The 19,256-nt window shown below is 34.8% G+C and overlaps 1 protein-coding gene and 1 long non-coding RNA gene across 12 annotated transcripts in view; one reads left to right on the top strand and one right to left on the bottom strand.

Annotated features, from left to right (window-relative positions):
• The window catches only part of LOC121416767, a 91,739-nt gene extending 83,286 nt beyond the window's left edge, over positions 1-8,453 (top strand). For all 11 annotated transcript variants that reach the window (XM_041610229.1, XM_041610232.1, XM_041610234.1 and 8 more), the window contains 5 exons: positions 1,404-1,645; positions 2,312-2,419; positions 3,184-3,328; positions 4,565-4,667; positions 7,841-8,453. In XM_041610229.1, the coding sequence (XP_041466163.1) occupies positions 1,404-1,645; positions 2,312-2,419; positions 3,184-3,328; positions 4,565-4,667; positions 7,841-8,240 (998 nt within the window). In that variant the 3' untranslated portion in view covers positions 8,241-8,453. The remainder of the gene's footprint in view (positions 1-1,403; positions 1,646-2,311; positions 2,420-3,183; positions 3,329-4,564; positions 4,668-7,840) is intronic.
• A 4,252-nt stretch (positions 8,454-12,705) lies between these two features.
• Positions 12,706-16,572, bottom strand: LOC121416766. Its single transcript, XR_005970249.1, has 2 exons — positions 15,591-16,572; positions 12,706-15,506 (listed from the first exon to the last, which is right to left on the bottom strand). It is a non-coding gene; the product is annotated as an uncharacterized LOC121416766 (long non-coding RNA).
• Between the last annotated feature and the right edge of the window lie 2,684 nt (positions 16,573-19,256).

Raw genomic sequence — 19,256 nt, 5'->3', positions numbered from 1 at the left:
GCATCATCATTATCCGCGTCTACATACAGAGTCTACTTGAACTATTCTTTGGGTAATGAAGTCTTGGAATTAAAATGAACCATCCGTAAAACAATTCACCCGGCTCTTGCCATTCAGAAAGTATTTCAAGCCAATTGTAATTTGTTTTGTCCCCTTTCTCTTTTGTGAGAAATGCAGATTTTTGTCTCACCTGCATAGCAGAGTGAGATTATAGGCGCCGCTTTTCCGACGGCGGCGGCAGCTTGGCGTCAACATCAAATCTTAACCTAAGGTTAAGTTTTTGAAATGACATCATAACTTAAAAAGTATATGGACCTACTTCATTAAACATGTACATAAGGTTAATCAAGTATCATTAAACATCCTGCGTGAGTTTCATGTCACATGACCAAGGTCAAAGGTCATTTAGGGTCAATGAACTTTGGCAGATTTGGGGTATCTGTTGAATTACCATCATAACTTTGAAAGTATGTTGGTCTAGTTAACAAAACTTGGACATAAGAGTAATCAATTATCACTGAACATCCTGTGCACATTTTAGGTCACATGACCAAGGTCAAAGGTCAATGAACTTTGGCCATAATGGGGGTATCTGTTGAATTACCAACATAACTTTGCAAGTTTATTGATCTGACTTTTGACATAAGAGTAATCAAGTATCACTGAATATCCTGTGCAAGTTTCAGGTCACATGATCAAGGTCAAAGGTCATGTGAGGTCAATGAACTTTGGCCACATTGGGGGTATTTGTTGAATTACCATCCTATCTCTGTTAGTGTATTGGTCTAGTTCATAAAACGTGGAAATAAGAGTAACCAAGTATCACTGAACATCTTGTGCGAGTTAAAGTAATTTTCAAAGTCAGTACTGCTTCTATGTTGAATCGCGTGATGCAGGTGAGACAGCCAGAGGCATTCCACTTGTCTTATCATAGCCTCTCTCGTTCCCTCATATTTTCCTTATCTTTCGACCTTACATTCATTTTTGTTTTTTTTTATTAGTCATGTTTTTCCGTTGATTGACAGGTATTTTATAACTTTTATTGTCTGAAGTATTCTATTAAATTTGTCATCTATCTTTTGTTCAATAAAATCGCTATGTCGTCCATTCTACTTCTGAAAAAAAATACAAGATGTATTAAAACTGATGAGGGATGTTATACAGGCCTTGCTATCATACACATTTCCTCTTTTCTCATTTTTGTTTCTAAATCTCAATTTGTTCATATTTCATCAAACTTTCTTCATTATACCGTTAGTAGTACATCCAAAAATTATATTATTTTGTGTTTGGAAAATTTTACGTTTCACACTCTGCATTCTGTGATCAAAAGCAAATGACGGTCTTTTTGATAGATGGTTTAGGCCAAAGTTAACTGTAACATGTATGTTTTTCACAATTAGGTTCGACAAGGTTTAAGGCGATTCATTCAACAAGCACGAGTAATCCACGATGTATTGTCAGAGATTATGATCTAGATATATTCTTGGACCACTTTTCTGAATTTTGGATTGGTGGTGTCATAGGACGGTTGTTCCATGGGAAACGTTTGTATTGTACACCATGTATTCCTGTACCAGCTCTGAGGAATGAGGATCACATGGTTTATGTTCATGTGAGAGATGCAAGCATCAAAGAAAGCGAGGTTAGTCTTTTTCTCTTCATCTTTCCCCCTTACCGAGTGTTAATTTGGATTATGTTGATAGATAATTGAAAGACAACTGACCAAAGCCGGCTCGTAATTTGTCCTGTGAAAATGCTATTAAAAGAGACACTTTTTTTTCTTGCTTTTCATTTATTTCGTGGACCAAATGTCCTTATGTTTGGTTGAAAACCTTTCTTTTTTTTTCTTGTCAAATTTTACCTTGGGAAAATGAGCCCCCCCCCCCACTCTTGAAAGTGGGGGGGGCATCTTGAATCTTGAATACGCCCCCGGACCTAACAACCTTCTTCACTCTGATCATAGGCCGTTATACGAACCCATTTTCCTTCCAGTTGTGTTGACTAATCAGTGCAGATACAAATTAAAGTTGATTGCAAAAGTGTTGAATTTTCTTAACTTTAACAGCAAATCAAATATGGAGTGAGTCTAGGAAGCAGAAGTTTTTTTTTCTTTTTACACAAAGTGATCAACGACCTTAAATAAGAATTAGTTCTCACTCAATATTTGTTTTTTCCGTCTTGAAATAAGAAAAAACAAATTTTCTCATCGTACCATGATTGTACAGAATACAAATTACCTGCTCTTAGTCTTTTTGTAGAGTCAATGGTTCAAGGCCTTTTAATAAAAAAGATTCATGCTTTTTTTAAGATCCTGAAGGGATATGAGGCTCCAATCTCCGAAGAAGAATTCCAAGTGTGGTGGGGCTGGGGAGGATTAGAGATCACATTCAAAGAAAGCCCAACGGAGAAACGAAAGGTAACAAAATATGTTTCATCTTTGTCACAATTCATACATTTTGGAAGAATACTTTGAATAAGATTTATTTTAAAAATGTATGTAGTTGAAAATATCGTGTAGGCCTGTATATAAATTTTTCTTTTTAGTTTTCAAATTTGTAACATTAATCACTTTCATTCGGGAATGAGGAGCTTTTTGTTACAGTTTCATTTCTTTATTTTTGTTTTACATTTTTTTGTACAAAAATGCCCCCTGTCCCTTTTGGGAATTCCTTGATCTGCCCCTGCATGGTTTCAAAACACGAAAATATAAGAATAAGTAATTCACTGAAATTTATGTACGTTTTCTATTTTTTAATTGAGCCAATGATTGAATACATGTACGTGATGCAAGTAATGTTCTCCCAATTAGCTTTTGTCATTAATGGAGTTGAATCAATTGAATTTCAGTCAGTGGGCAAGTCCTTAGAAAGCCTCTTTTATCATTTAAGTGATATGCATGTGACTAGAAAGATTCTGCATAATTTATAATGAGATGGGTGTCGATCAAACTACAATGTAGTCATGTACTCTATTTTGTTTATTATCAAACTTTTTGTTTGTATACATGTATGAATGTGGTATTATATTACTTTTGCATGGAATAGTAGAAGAATGGCCAATAGGCTGAAGTGGATATGCAATGATTAAGGAAATTATTTTAAAATGGAATCCACACGCACAAAATAATTTGTGTTATGTTATTTGTTGAAATTATACAAAATTGTTACTTTTATTTTGTAGATTCTTGAGAATTTTTACTATGTGAAGAAGGAGAAAGTGATGTTCGAGTTGGAAACACGAAGCTTCAGCAGAAATAAAGTGTTATTGCACTTCATATTGAAACAGTGGACAAGAAAAGAACTCATCGTCCCAATGACGCTAAGTGGTATTATTATTAATAATAAAACCTTGAATTTCTAGTTAATAGAGTTTTATGAATTAATCCCTCTTAAATGAAACAAAGACTAATTTAGATGTGATAAATTAATTAGATAATCTAGGCACAAACATTAAAACAATATTACATTTAACTATTCACAAACTGCACTGTGGGAGTCTTTGAGGTGGCAATAGAAAATTCATAAAGTTTGCAACTGGCATTTAGATATAGAGAAAGAAGAGGAGTGAAAATAATTGTATATTGGGGGTTTTGTAATCAACATTTGAACATTCTAGAAATATGAACATGGTAACAAAATGTGACTTCCAAAATGGTGTATATTTATGGCTTGGCTGTTAATCTCAAAGTTTTCTTTCAGCTATTAAGAACTCTCTTGCAATTTCTCTGTGAACTTATTATGCAAAGATGAAGTTGATTGATAACGAACGTCCTATTGGATAAATTAATGAATCATACATGTACGTCTCTTCTATATAACATTAAGAAGTTATTCTGTTGGTGATACCTCATACTACTTTCAAATGTGTCTCATGTGAGGACAAAACTGACAAGGCCTGGTTCCTGTCTTGAAACATAATGAACTCTTATCAAACAAGGAACCCTTTTTGGTTGCTTTACAAGTCCCTTGAAATACAGCAAAGATGCTGATTTATTCGTTAGCTTAGTGGTTACTAATTACGATTTCATCAAAATTTTACCCGAAATACGTCCCACATCAGGTTCAAAGGCAGTTTGATATTGAAAATCGAGCCAAATTCACCCTGCCCACAAAAATTCAGCCCGATTTGGGTTTCGTAAATCACGTGACAATTATGACGTCAGGGAAGGAAACTGCCGAGTGTTGTTGACGTTTGGAGCGTGAAGTGCCTATTGTGGTTGCACGTGGAACATGTACAATAACTAGGGGTACGGCTGCACAGCTGGGAAAATCTGCTTTCGATGACATCACAATGATTGACAGGTCGATTTTAGGGGGGCGTTCCCGTTGAAGTTCATTTCCATGGAATAACTCAACACTGGTTCGTCGTACACAGGAACCGATGGCAAATTCATATTTTTCAAGTAAAACTACCTAATAATAGATATGTATCTAGAATAAGATGGAATTGGTGTCATAGGACCTTTAATTAGCAAGGCAGCAGGAAAAACATTTAACTCTAATGAGTGACCTAAGAAAATTCAACTTCTGATAACAATTGTTTGATTTTTAATTTCATTTAGCCGAGGATCCCACATCAGCCAGTAATATGCCACCAGTCAACAATCCATCATCATCATCTAGCATCCCTCATCCAGTTACATTAGAAACAACTGCTGATTCCAGGTTAGAATTAAATTGTAATCAATATACAACAATGCCTAAACACATCTTAGGTGTATATTTGTAGGTAGATAGGCGTAAATATTCATAGTTGAATGGTACGCACCTTAAAGCCAAAAATAACAACAGCAATGTAAGGGAAACGACAAGCATACAGGTTTTTGTAAAAAAATCTATGTTTATATTTTCAGTTGTCCAATCTTATCTGGCAACAATGCTTTCATTTCATTTTTGTCTCACCTGCAGAGCAGAGTGAGACTATAGGCGCCACTTTTCTGATGGCGGCGGCGTCAACACCAAATCTTAACCGAAGGTTAAGTTTTTGAAATGACAGCATAACTATGGACCTAGTTCATGAAACTTGGCCATAATGTTTATCAAGTATTACTGAAAATCCTGTGACCTGAGTTTCAGGTCACATGACCAAGGTCAAAGGTTATTTAGGGTCAATGAGCTTAGACCATGTTGGGGAATCTACATCAAAATCTTAACCTAAGGTTAAGTTTTTGAAATGTCATCATAACTTAGAAAGTATATGGACCTAGTTCATGAAACTTGGACATAAGGTTAATCAAGTATCACTGAACAACCTGCATGAGTTTCATGTCACATAACCACGGTCAAAGGTCATTTAGGGTCAATAAACTTTGGCCAAATTGGGGGTATCTGTTAAATTACCCTCATAACTTTAAAAGTTTATAGATCTGATTCATGAAACTTGGACATAAGAGTAGTCACGCATCACTGAACATCCTGTGCGAATTTCAGGTCACATGATCAGGGTCAAATGTCACGTAAGGTCAATGAACTTTGGCCAAGTTGGGGTATTCGTTGAATTACCATCATAACTTTGAAAGTGTATTGGTCTAGTTCATAAAACTTGGACATAGAGAGTAATCAAGTATCACTGAACTTCCTGTGAAAATTTCAGGTCACATGACCATCATCAAAAGTCAATGAACTTTGGCCATGCAGGGAGTATCTTTTGAATTACCATAATAACTTTGAAAGTTTATGGATCTGAGTCATCAGATCCATAAACTTGGACATAAGAGTATAACCAAGTATCACTGAACATCTTGTGTGATTTTCAGGTCACATGACCTTTCAAAGTTTATAGATATAGTGTATGAAATGTGGATATAGGGGTAATCAAGTATCACTGACAAGTTTTTGGTCACATGATCTAGGTCAAATGTCAATGAACGTAGTATTGTATCATTATATATGAATGGTGTATTTTGTGAATAATTATTTAAAAGTAGTTTTCAAAGTCAGCACTGCTGCTATATTGAATTGCGTGATGCCGATGAGACCGCCAGAGGCATTCCACTTGTTATTTTATTTCATTTATTCAACAGCGTTGCCTACCTCAGTCAATTGATTATTCTACCGCAGGGTTGTGTGAAAAAGTCTCGTATATTTGAAAAATTTGCTTTTGGCGTTTGGGTGACTGGTCACAAATTGGACAGTCAGTGGTCCTGTACGCATGGTATGGCGAAAAACTATAAGATGGCTTCTAAAAATGGAGTCTAAAATGGTTGCTGTTACCTACAAATTTATTGAGTTTGTTTTGGTGTCTTACTCATGGTTGAAAGTGTCAGGTAATATTTTGAGATAAGTTACACAAGGTTAGTCAGTGGTTAAGTACATGTATGTCCAAAATACAAGATGGCTCAGAAAGATGAGTTTAAAATGGCCGCCGTTACACTTTGGTTGATGCAACATCTGACTTAAAATGAACTGCATATACATGTAGGGGCCTTGAAGTTCTCATCCACAAGTAATCAAATACATAAAAGACGCTTGTCTTTTCTGGGAAGCTACTGATCAAAGTTTTCAAAAATAACCATGAAAAATAATTATTATTATCATTATAATTATTTACACATTTAAGCAGGTTCACAAGAGCAGAGATAAAATACTATTTTGCATCTTTGTCCTGGTGTACAAAAACATAGCAAAATAGTAATTACAATAAGGTATATATCAAAAACAGGGTAAGACCTTAAAAAATATACCGGTAAATGTAAAACAAAATCATGGAAACATTATTGTACACCTAACTATTAACGGTAAACTGATTAAATAGGCCTATAATAAGATTTAAATACATGTATAACCTTATCAAATATATGAACAACATAAAATATATACAAGATCAAGATGATACATATCTCATTTCTGATTTCCGAATTTTCGTCATCTTGTTTCTCTTTGTTTGATTCGAAAACAAGACAGGGTTTTTTATTTGCTTGTTAGTTAGTGAACGTGGCCATTATAATCACAAAATTACCCTTTATAGCCTTGAATTTGCCCCTGTGTGACTTGAAGATCTTACAATTGTTTTCAAATTTTTCAAATTTACCTTTTACATGAAATTTACTTTGATGCTTTTATGTATACGCACGAATCAAAATTTAAAAGTGGGCATGGCTTAAAGCTTTAATCAACAAAAAATACCCAAGGGTGCAAAACTGGCATCAGCTTGATGTTGAATCAGTGTACCCTGAATTTTCATTGCAATTTTCAATTTCAATTTCTAGCAAAGAAGTACCTTAATTTACACTTATGCTGACATTCTAATCAATTCTACTGGACTAAAATATTTGCATATGCAGATGCACTCTCTTTGCATGAATTTAGCCACATGTTTTCAGAAGATCCCGCGACATACTTCTCACACCATTCTTTTTTTTTCTGTTCTGTTTTCGCTAATTTTCGCCACTTTTTTCCTTTATGCATATATTTGTGTCCTTCAGCCAGTGGGACCAGGCAAGTTGAGGGGGTGGGGGCATTATCGAGAGCTAGGGCGTTAGATTTGTAACATTTGCATATTTGAATCGTTTATAAAATAACGGCTAGAAAAGATTGCCACATAAGATGAAAGTCAAATATATTTTTGTATTATAGATCCTTTATCAAAGCTTGATATACACAAGGCAAAGATTAAATACACCAGCCGAATATCCTGGTAAAATGACTTCCACTTACCCATTTTATATCATTTTAATTCCTAATTATCTTTATGTATCAGCATCTGTTATTCCTTGTGTACTAATTTTATGTTTTAATTTGTTAGAGCCCATGAAAAAAGACTCAGAGCCGACAGCTTGGTAAATAATCAGAGAATAATGGTCATTGCAGTCAATTCCAGTCATTATCGTTTTCTGTAGAGCACCTATGGAAGAGTCTGTAATGGATTTCGATGACATTCTGAGGGAAATTGCTAAGCAGGTCAACAAAAGACAGGATGTCGATGATCTTGGCTGTAAACTGGGATTTCGTCCGTCAGAAATAGAATCCTACTTTGAGAATAACAGGAATGCATCTTACATGGGTACGCTACAGATGCTTCGTGATTGGAGGAAAAGAACACTTGAAGCAGAAGAACTAGAATTGTTGAGGAATGCTCTTATTGACATCAGGTTTATTCGTCTGGCAGACGAGTTACTAGTTGATGGCAAACAGAAGTGTCGTAAGCAGGGGCAGGAGGACAGTAAACCCCTTTATCCAAAGAGAGCTGGACCGAGGAAAAGTTCGCCTCCTCCTTTGAAGAAAACAAAGTTCAAATAAATCACAAGAGAGGGGCAGAAAAAGTTAAAAGAAAGGAAACATAATTTGTACCATTACATGGTATTATACCGAAAATCCGAAATACCTTTCTTTTTTCCCACTGCGCATTTTGAGAGAGTGGATTTGGATGAATACTTTTTTGACCTATAGCATACCTAAGGGGGGTTCTGATGAGTCAAAGCTGATCCAGGGGATGTGCCCCAACCCCCCCCCCCCCCCGACAAGTCACAACTGATGCAGGGGACGTGTCCCCCCTTTTGAGAAGCAAAATTAATAATTTTGAATGTAAAAATACAATGAAAACAGATGTGCACCCCCTCTTTTGAACTTGAAGCCCTTTTTTATTTTTGCTTGTCAATTTTTTTTCTGGTACGAAATCTCCCTCTTGGGGGCAGCTCAAGACCTTTTTTTGCTTGTCAATTTTTTCCGCGGACGAATATCCTCCAAAAAATGTGTCCCCCTTTTGGAAAATCCTGGGTACGCCGCCGCTATTGGATAAGACCTTTTCCATTGCGTAGTTACGTGTAAGATGGATACATGCGCCATAAAACTACTATATTTAATGTGAATATAATATGAATACTGATAATTTCATCCAAATTGGAAGGAATAACAAAGTTATGACATTTTAATGCTTTAATTGTTTTTGAAACAGTTCTATGCATTGTCCTCATGAATATGTAATTTCCCTAATGATTATTTGGTATTTTGTTTTTATGTATTCAAATTTCGTCAATCCGAATGGAAAAATGCATTATCTATTGATCCTAAATAATTCATCAGAAATTCATTATTACAACTTTTTTGTTATACAAAGGAAACATATCGTACACATATGTATGAAAATATGATAAGATTGTAATTTCATGTAGTACAATAAGAAAAATGAAAGTAGGGATGTCACCCCTCCTACTCATGATGGTTCACAAATAATAATAATAATATAATAATAAAAATAACGGTATATTTACCCAAGGTAGCCACTTCAGTTCCAAAAACTGTTGTCCCAGTGGACCCTGCTATTATCATTACCTGTCTAAGCTGGGCCATCAATTCTGGTGCACACAGCTTTTTGAGGAATTATTTCCTGCCGGTACCCATTTACTCTACCTGGGTTGAGTGCAGCACAGTGTGAATAAATTTCTTGCTGAAGGAAAACATGCCACGGCTAGGATTTGAAACCACGACCCTCTGAAAGGCGAGAGTCAGAACCACTGTTCTCACACTTAAAAATGCTCACATTGATAAACGTAGCATTAAATAACTTTTTATCAGATTTTGGTGAAACTTTCAGAGTTTTGCTCAATTTATTTTTATTGTTGATGTCAAACTTTTTACTAATTTTAATTTAAAACAATATGCCTCGTTTAATGCATAAGCCAAAAGAGGTTGAATTGCTTTAAAACTTTTGGGTTATACATGTATATGTGTGAGTGTGTTTGTGGGTGTATATATATAAGGGTGTGTGAGAGTGTATATATGACGTATGTCATAACCGACAAGAAAATGTGTTTCCACTGAGTACGAGGTTAAACCAAACACTGATATCAAAACATTACCTTTATTCTTATTTTGCAGTGTTAGTACGTTCTCAACTGTTTTTTGAATTTACAGAAGTGAACAGAATGATTTCTTTTTCTCTATTGTGTATGCATAGTGATGTAAGTCGAATCGTATGAGATGATATCACACTGTATATTGAGAGCGAATTTGAAAAATATATCTTTTCATCAAAATTCAAAAATTTTGATATTGCGATTTATTCGAAGATGAAATGCCTGTAGTGTAATATTTTGCCAAGTTTGTCTTTTGTTATCAATGTCTAAAGTATCATAGCTGAGAAGATTATAAAAAAATGATTTTATCGTGATTACGTTGTAATTAATATATTTAAATTATATAATGATGTGATGAATATAATCTTAAATGACATACTTTTATTTGTTCGTACATGGCAATTTCTCGTCACTAATAAGAACGGTAATATACTCAGAAATGCATGAAGTTCATGCTTATGCTAACTTAGTTGAAATTTATTACAATTTTCAGAATGTCGCGGTGTATATTATGTGAGATTATAATCCATTGAGAACGAATAAATGCCATATAACAGAGTTAGATTTGAACCAAATATTGATGTTCAAACATCGACGTTTACCTAATATCGCATGTTTACTAATTCCTTGTCTTTTCATTGAGCAAAACTTGAAAATGGTATGTTTTTAGTTTGTTTTTTGCACACAAGTGTTATTAGGAAGGGAAACTTTTCCAGAGTTTTGTTGAAGCACTAACAAAGGCACAAGCAACAAATGTAATTTTTGGAAGAAATTGTGGCAATGAAAAGATAAACATATATGGAATATATATTTTCAATGACACAACATTCTGAATATCTTCTATTTGAGTTGATTTAACATAAATAACACACACGCAATCATTTCACTGCAAAACTGATATTAATGTTATATCTTTAAAGCAAATCTATGGGAAATTCCTTTCTTGCATTTTGTATTCAGAAAATTGTTTGTGTATGTGTATGCTGCGAATAATTATAAACGAAATTAAGTATTTTCTAATACATATCAAATGAATATAGTATAAGATAAGATTTATTGACTTTATAGACCCCCTTTGGGGTATGAGAGTACAAACATAGAAACATATTTACAACAGATATACAAGCATAATAGATGTGAACATAATAGTATATAAAAATATTCAGCCTATATTGAATACAGAGTAAATACAACATGTAATGTACATGAATGATATAACACAGAGCATTAAGAGTTTAATATGGATTGTATAGATTAAATAAACAAAAACAGTATCATACTTGAGCTTCATTTTTTTATTGTATATTTTTATTTCATTTGTTTTTCTTTGATTTTGTTTTTTTTTTGTATTTGAAAACATTTTACAAGACTAGCCTGTCTGGCCGTTTGATTATCCTATACCGCTACGAGTACGTACAGTTATTAGGCACATCGTCCTCAATATTTGACTTGGGAGACTGGTTGAATTGCAACATGATAGTTCTGGCAAATTTGCTGTTTTTTTTAAGCTGGCAAGTATCAGCAGAATTAAATAACTTAGATATTTTAAGTCCACTTGACCTGATGTTATTGATATGTCTTTGTATATACAAGTTTCTCTCCTGGAAGAAAGGACATTCAAAAAGGTAATGAAATTCATCACCTGATTTTGAGGATAAAGAAAATGGACAATTTATATCCGTCAATAAACTTAAATCATACCTACTATTATTTACAGGTAGTGTATGTGACTGACAACGAAATTTGCTCAGAGTAACAATATCTTGCTTGCTTTAAAAGTATGTTTCCACAAGAGGATCATTTTTAAACATCCTATAATTCGTACAAATACGGTTAGACCAGGTTGATGATTTCCAGTCTTTTTAATGTTGACACATGTCAGAATGGAGTGTTTTCAGAATATTGAGAATCAATTGACTGCTATGTCCATTACCCTGATGCAACCAAATGTTACCTAATGTTACCTAACCCTGCATTTTGAAAAATATCTTTGATACATTTTAGCCAGAGTGATGTGAAGGATGATTCATTGACAGTGTGCATATGATAAAGCAGGTTATAGAAAATATTTGAATACTTTTCCCTTAATTATTCTTAACCAATATCCAACCATTCTACATTTAACTTGGTTCAATATCGGCCCACGTCCTGTTTCACCGTATACCATCAGAGCTACCAAGTCTCACGCATTATGCGTGAGACTCAAGCATTTTGGACTCTTGTTCATCCCCTAAAATCTCTGTCTCACGCAACTATCACAGCCTATCCCCATATACATTGTACACAATGTCTGTGATCTCACTAATAGCTGGTATTTGAACTTGGCATCTCTGTACTATGTCTGTTGTACATCTATTTACATGTAGCATTGTCCTCAAGAATTTCCTATGTGTATTTTAGTAATATGTCCCCATTAATAGTGTAGTTAACCAATTCTGATGTTCAATTTGACTATAATATATCACTCAATAATTATTGATGATAAATGATCACAAATATTGGTCATAAATTACGATTTGAAGCTCACAATGAGTCCACTTCTATCCTTGGACATATTCCTTATAGTAGCATTCTATGCTCAGAGAATTGCGTTGTGTTTGCTTACATTGCAAATAGTGGAAATGAACATTTCACACGTACGTGCAAAGCGCCAACTTAATGTGTTCCGCCATCTTGCTTGTTGGTTGCCGATAAAATGCGCATTTTCAGATTTTTTTACGCTCAGTCATTATCCATGACTGAAACATTGACCAATCAAAAACCAAGATTCTATAAGAAATATGAATATTCATATACGAGAGTATAAACATAGATAATTCAGTTTTATGTGAAATTTAAACACAATTCTTCAAAATTGGGTTAGTTTTATGTCTGTAAAATGACCCTTAAAACCAAAGTTTTTTTTCGAAAAATTAAGGGTTTTCCCAAGATGTCATGGTAACATGGTCTGAATTAAAAAAGCTTAGCAAACACTTTATTTCAGTGATCGAGGATGGATATGACATTTTTTTCCATGAACTTTGAACGATGAACTTTCAAAAAGAGATATTTTAGGCAAGTTTTTATGATTTCCGGCAATTTTCTGACACAGGCATTTTAAAGACGTAATTTTTACAGAATTAGAAGACATCATGGATTTTCCTAATTATCACGACGGATATGCAACTTACTTGTAAATAAATCAAACAAAGTCTTCATTTTCGATAATGCAAAAAGAGACATTCAAGTCTCTGATTGAGAGCCGCAGATTGAACGTTCACACGGCGCAATGGTAACGTTTTCGCCGAATTCGTCGGGGCAAAAACACCAAGCGAGCCGTCCCACTCACCAGTCCCGAACGCTGCGCTGTGTGTTTGATGATATATCTGGTGCCATTTCGTGATTATAAATTTGTTTTTTCTACAATGCCACTATCTCATTAAAATTATTTGTTATGATAACATTGGAAATATTATCGTTTGATGGCCCAAAGGATCGACTGTAATAAAATACACTTTAAAATATTGTCAGAGAGTGATTAGTTAGGTGATGTTTATGGTCAGAATTTAGTCATGGCTTCGGGTGAACTTACGCGAACGCGGTCACTTGCTCACGGGGCGAGTCGGCCTGGCCCTTTGGTGGAAGGCCGTTACGTGCAGTGCAGCAAGAGCAGAGTTGGGGAGTTAAGTAATAATACTTTGAAATAAGTAATCTGCAACTATTTTTTTGTCTTACTCTTATTCCTGTAGATTAATTAGATAAGAGATTAAAATTCTAAAAGTTTAAATCCAATTTTAGACAGTGGCATAACAAAGAGTGGTGCTTTTTAATTATGGGGGGGGGGGTTCTTGCATGCCCCCAATTCAGAAAAAAAAGAGGAAAAGGAAAGAGAATCTTGCGAAATTGTTCAATTGGATTTTTGTAACTAAATGTCTAAAACATCAAAATTCAGCTCATGTCGGTTGCAACTTACTAAATACTTTTTTAAATTTTGCCTGATCGATACGCCATATCGTATATAACCCTCAAATTTTTCGCTCGTTACGCCAGTGATATAAAAGTTTATGCCAACATTATTTGGTAAGAAAAAGCAATGTGGAATTATTTTAAGCTACAAGTTCATGTCCACAGTGTATGTGAAGTCTTCCAATTTTAATAATGTATTGAGTTATAAATGATACATGTTTATATATAATGTAAATTAGAGGTGTAAAGTTTAGAATACAATATAGTCTATAATAAACAAATGGCAGCTGAATTTTTGATTAACTTCAGGAATCTTATTTGGTGCATTTTATACTGTTTATATCGAACTATTTTTCCATTCCTGTATGACATTTGCTTTGAAAGTTAAATGCCTTTAAATGTTCATTTATTATCACATCTCTCATGAATTACTCATTCTTCAGATGTAAGATAATTTATTGTATCCATCCATCCTTTATAGGCCAGTATGGTTTAGTTGGATTTTAATGGTAATTTGAAATGTTGTGTATCAAAATGACTAGTTATTGACTTATGTCAAATTTGTGATTCAGAAAATCCCCAATATGTTACGTCTTGAATATGAATCAAAATTTAAACTGTTTGGTCTTAGGGTAATTGAGTAAAAGGATGGCTCCTTTCAGATTATTGTAAATTGGTACGCCTGTATTTTGGACACAGTGGTATTACTAATTATGTGTTCATACATGTAGTAGAATTTGTATATCAAATGACTAGTTATTGCCCAAATCCCAGTTGATTGAGAAGTTGATTAATGAGTAGAAAGGATTACTTCTGTCAGATTATTGTGAAGTGGTACGCCTGTATTTTGGACACAGTGGTATTACTAATTATGTGTTCATACATGTAGTAGAATTTGTAGTTATTGACTTTTGTCAAATTGGTGTATCAAAAATGCCCAAATCCCATTTAATTGAGAAGTTGATTAATGAGAAGAAATGATTTCTTCTGTCAGATTATTGTGAAGTGGTACGTAATGGCGCTCTATGAAGGTATTTGGGCAAGGAAACAAGCTAAAAATGTAAGAGATATCTCCAAATCGATCTTCCTAGCTAAAGTATGTGTGTTTTTCATGATTGAAGTCGACGTTTTATTCATATAACTATTTCCAAATCTGCGCAAATAATTTTTCACCAATTTTTCAAAAGCGAGTCGTGCTCACTCAAGTGGAACAATTGTTTGATAGTTATATTGTCATTTGCTCTGTACATTGATGTTTAAATGTGGAAAAAGCCTCAGAATATTACAAATTTTACAGCATTATTTCTAAGTGTAGACTTGTTTTGATTTTCACTGTAGAAGTTGATTAATGAGTAGAAAGGACTACTTCTGTCAGATTATTGTGAGTTACTTATAATGCATTCTAAATGCAAATAGAAGAGTTAATGGTTTTAATTGCATGAATCATTAAAACCTTAAAACATGTAATATGTCATTCATATTGCTAATGATATAAATTAATATTATACATAGTATCATGGTACAGTAAAACCTGTATATAGATATCAAACAATAGAGAGAAGTAGTCTTTATAATAGGATAGTCTTTATATGAACAGGGTCTTGTAATACATGTTTCAATGATATACAGTATCATGGTACAGTAAAACCTGTATATAGATATCAAACAATAGAGAGAAGTAGTCTTTGTAATGGGATAGTCTTTATATGAACAGGGTCTTGTAATACATGTTTCAATGATATACAGTATCATGGTACAGTAAAACCTGTATATAGATATCAAACAATAGAGAGAAGTAGTCTTTATAATAGGATAGTCTTTATATGAACAGGGTCTTGTACAGTAAAACCTGTATATAGATATCAAACAATAGAGAGAAGTAGTCTTTATGATAGGATAGTCTTTATATGAACAGGGTCTTGTAATACATGTTTCAATGATATACAGTATCATGGTACAGTAAAACCTGTATATAGATATCAAACAATAGAGAGAAGTAGTCTTTGTAATGGGATAGTCTTTATATGAACAGGGTCTTGTAATACATGTTTCAATGATATACAGTATCATGGTACAGTAAAACCTGTATATAGATATCAAACAATATAGAGAAGTAGTCTTTGTAATGGGATAGTCTTTATATGAACAGGGTCTTGTAATACATGTTTCAATGATATTCAAGGATACACACTTATTATCAAGGACGGTGCTTCAAAGGGTAGCTCCCCTGTATTTTTTCAAGCACTAGTAAACCAAAATGGAGAAAGGGATATAGTAAAAAAGAATAAAAGAAATAAGTATATCACCAGCAGGGGTTTCAGCTGTGTAGCTCAATAATAAACCATAAAATACAAATGATAAAAATATGTCGTCTTTCAGTTTGTATGTTCATATTGTTACCTTTGGTGTAAATTTTTTACACGTATTGATTTGATATTTATTATGGATTCAATTTACAGAAGCAATTATGCTCAATGTGACCCCTCCACAAGTATAATCCCTATTTAATGTAAATTATTTTGTATATTTATATATTTTTAAATTGTAGTAATGAAGTTGAATTTGAATTTCAATCTTATAGAGTCAATAAGATATTGTAGACAGATGATCTCTAAAGCAGCTTTGATTGTAAATACAAATGTTCCAATAATAATGACTTGTGAATACTGAATGTAATTATTGTGGAACTTTTATACACATGGGAATGAATTTTAGAATAAATATTACTCTATTTTTTCATGTATATTGTGTCTGCTCTGAGTTTGTCATGGGATAAGTTTGTGTGAGTTTGTGTGTGCACGCCATGGTCTAGTGGTTCTGACTCGCCTTTCAAACAGAGGGTCGTGGGTTCCAATCCTAGCCATGGCATGTTTTCCTTCAGCAAGAAATTTATCCACAGGTCTCACGGGCCTAATCACTAGTGGCAAGCCCTAGATATTCATTTGAGCCAACCCATTGCTATTTTATTTATTTTGATATGGCTGATTGACAAAGTGTATGCATATGATTGTCCATCTAACACTGATTCTATTTTTGGTAATTACCAAACTTCCTTTTCCCTAATTGGGAAGAAATATCACCAATTTGGACTATATTTTGACTGGCGGAAGGATTACGGCTATTTTGCTGTTTGAGTTGATGAATCTGCTCCCCCCGACGGTGTCTTCAAACATGCCAATTTATTTTTAAAATGAGCCGGTCGAGGGACCCTTTTCTGGTCAGATATGGATTGCCAGATATAAATCCTATCCACTGGTAGTAAACATTCGACCCCGAATTTCATCCTTATTTTTTATAAATTTTTTAAAGTGCCAATTTAACACATGAGTCTATGGGGAATGAATTAGGCCTGTGAGACCCACACTGCTGCACTCAACCGGTAGACTTGCTTAGCTGGGGTAATATAAGAGTGCCTTGAGCACTTAGCAAGGTGTATACTGAGCTATACAAATCTTATATTATTATTATAACATTATTGAATACATCTGATTTACAGTCTTGACTACCTTGTCTGTGAACTATAGTGCGGTAAGAAATAAAAAGATATGAAGATGTGGAATGGAGGAGAGGTATGAGGGTGGGGTATGTAATAAGATAGAGATGAAGATGTGGAATGAAGGAGAGGTATGAGGGTGGGGTATGTAATAAGATAGAGATGAAGATGTGGAATGGGGGAGAGGTATGAGGGTGGGGTATGTAATAAGATAGAGATGAAGATGTGGAATGGAGGAGAGGTATGAGGGTGGGGTATGTAATAAGATAGAGATGAAGATGTGGAATGAGGGAGAGGTATGAGGGTGGGGTATGTAATAAGATAGAGATGAAGATGTGGAATGAAGGGAGAGGGTGGGGTATGTAATAAGATAGAGATGAAGATGTGGAATGGAGGAGAGATATGAGGGTGGGGTATGTAATAAGATAGATATGAAGATGTGGAATGGGGGAGAGGTATGAGGGTGGGGTATGTAATAAGATAGAGATGAAGATGTGGAATGAAGGGAGAGGGTGGGGTATGTAATAAGATAGAGATGAAGATGTGGAATGGAGGAGAGGTATGAGGGTGGGGTATGTAATAAGATAGAGATGAAGATGTGGAATGAAGGAGAGGTATGAGGGTGGGGTATGTAATAAGATAGAGATGAAGATGTGGAATGAAGGAGAGGTATGAGGGTGGGGTATGTAATAAGATAGAGATGAAGATGTGGAATGAAGGAGAGGTATGAGGGTGGGGTATGTAATAAGATAGAGATGAAGATGTGGAATGGGGGAGAGGTATGAGGGTGGGGTATGTAATAAGATAGAGATGAAGATGTGGAATGAAGGGAGAGGGTGGGGTATGTAATAAGATAGAGATGAAGATGTGGAATGGAGGAGAGGTATGAGGGTGGGGTATGTAATAAGATAGAGATGAAGATGTGGAATGGGGGAGAGGTATGAGGGTGGGGTATGTAATAAGATAGAGATGAAGATGTGGAATGAAGGGAGGTATGAGGGTGGGGTATGTAATAAGATAGAGATGAAGATGTGGAATGGAGGAGAGGTATGAGGGTGGGGTATGTAATAAGATAGAGATGAAGATGTGGAATGAAGGAGAGGTATGAGGGTGGGGTATGTAATAAGATAGAGATGAAGATGTGGAATGAAGGAGAGGTATGAGGGTGGGGTATGTAATAAGATAGAGATGAAGATGTGGAATGAGGGAGAGGTATGAGGGTGGGGTATGTAATAAGATAGAGATGAAGATGTGGAATGAAGGGAGAGGGTGGGGTATGTAATAAGATAGAGATGAAGATGTGGAATGAAGGAGAGGTATGAGGGTGGGGTATATAATAAGATAGAGATGAAGATGTGGAATGAAGGAGAGGTATGAGGGTGGGGTATGTAATAAGATAGAGATGAAGATGTGGAATGGAAGGAGGTATGAGGGTGGGGTATGTAATAAGATAGAGATGAAGATGTGGAATGGAGGGAGAGGTATGAGGGTGGGGTATGTAATAAGATAGAGATGAAGATGTGGAATAGAGGGAGAGGTATGAGGGTGGGGTATGTAATAAGATAGAGATGAAGATGTGGAATGGAGGGAGGTATGAGGGTGGGGTATGTAATAAGATAGAGATGAAGATGTGGAATGGAGGAGAGGTATGAGGGTGGGGTATGTAATAAGATAGAGATGAAGATGTGGAATGAAGGAGAGGTATGAGGGTGGGGTATGTAATAAGATAGAGATGAAGATGTGGAATGAAGGAGAGGTATGAGGGTGGGGTATATAATAAGATAGAGATGAAGATGTGGAATGGAAGGAGGTATGAGGGTGAGGTATGTAATAAGATAGAGATGAAGATGTGGAATGAAGGAGAGGTATGAGGGTGGGGTATATAATAAGATAGAGATGAAGATGTGGAATAGAGGGAGAGGTATGAGGGTGGGGTATGTAATAAGATAGAGATAAAGATGTGGAATGGAGGGAGAGGTATGAGGGTGGGGTATGTAATAAGATAGAGATGAAGATGTGGAA

This window comes from Lytechinus variegatus, chromosome 6, assembly GCF_018143015.1.
Source record: "Lytechinus variegatus isolate NC3 chromosome 6, Lvar_3.0, whole genome shotgun sequence".
NCBI lineage: Eukaryota > Metazoa > Echinodermata > Echinoidea > Temnopleuroida > Toxopneustidae > Lytechinus > Lytechinus variegatus.
The sequence above is the reverse complement of the archived record's forward strand: the minus strand, read 5'-3'. Positions and strand labels throughout refer to the sequence as shown.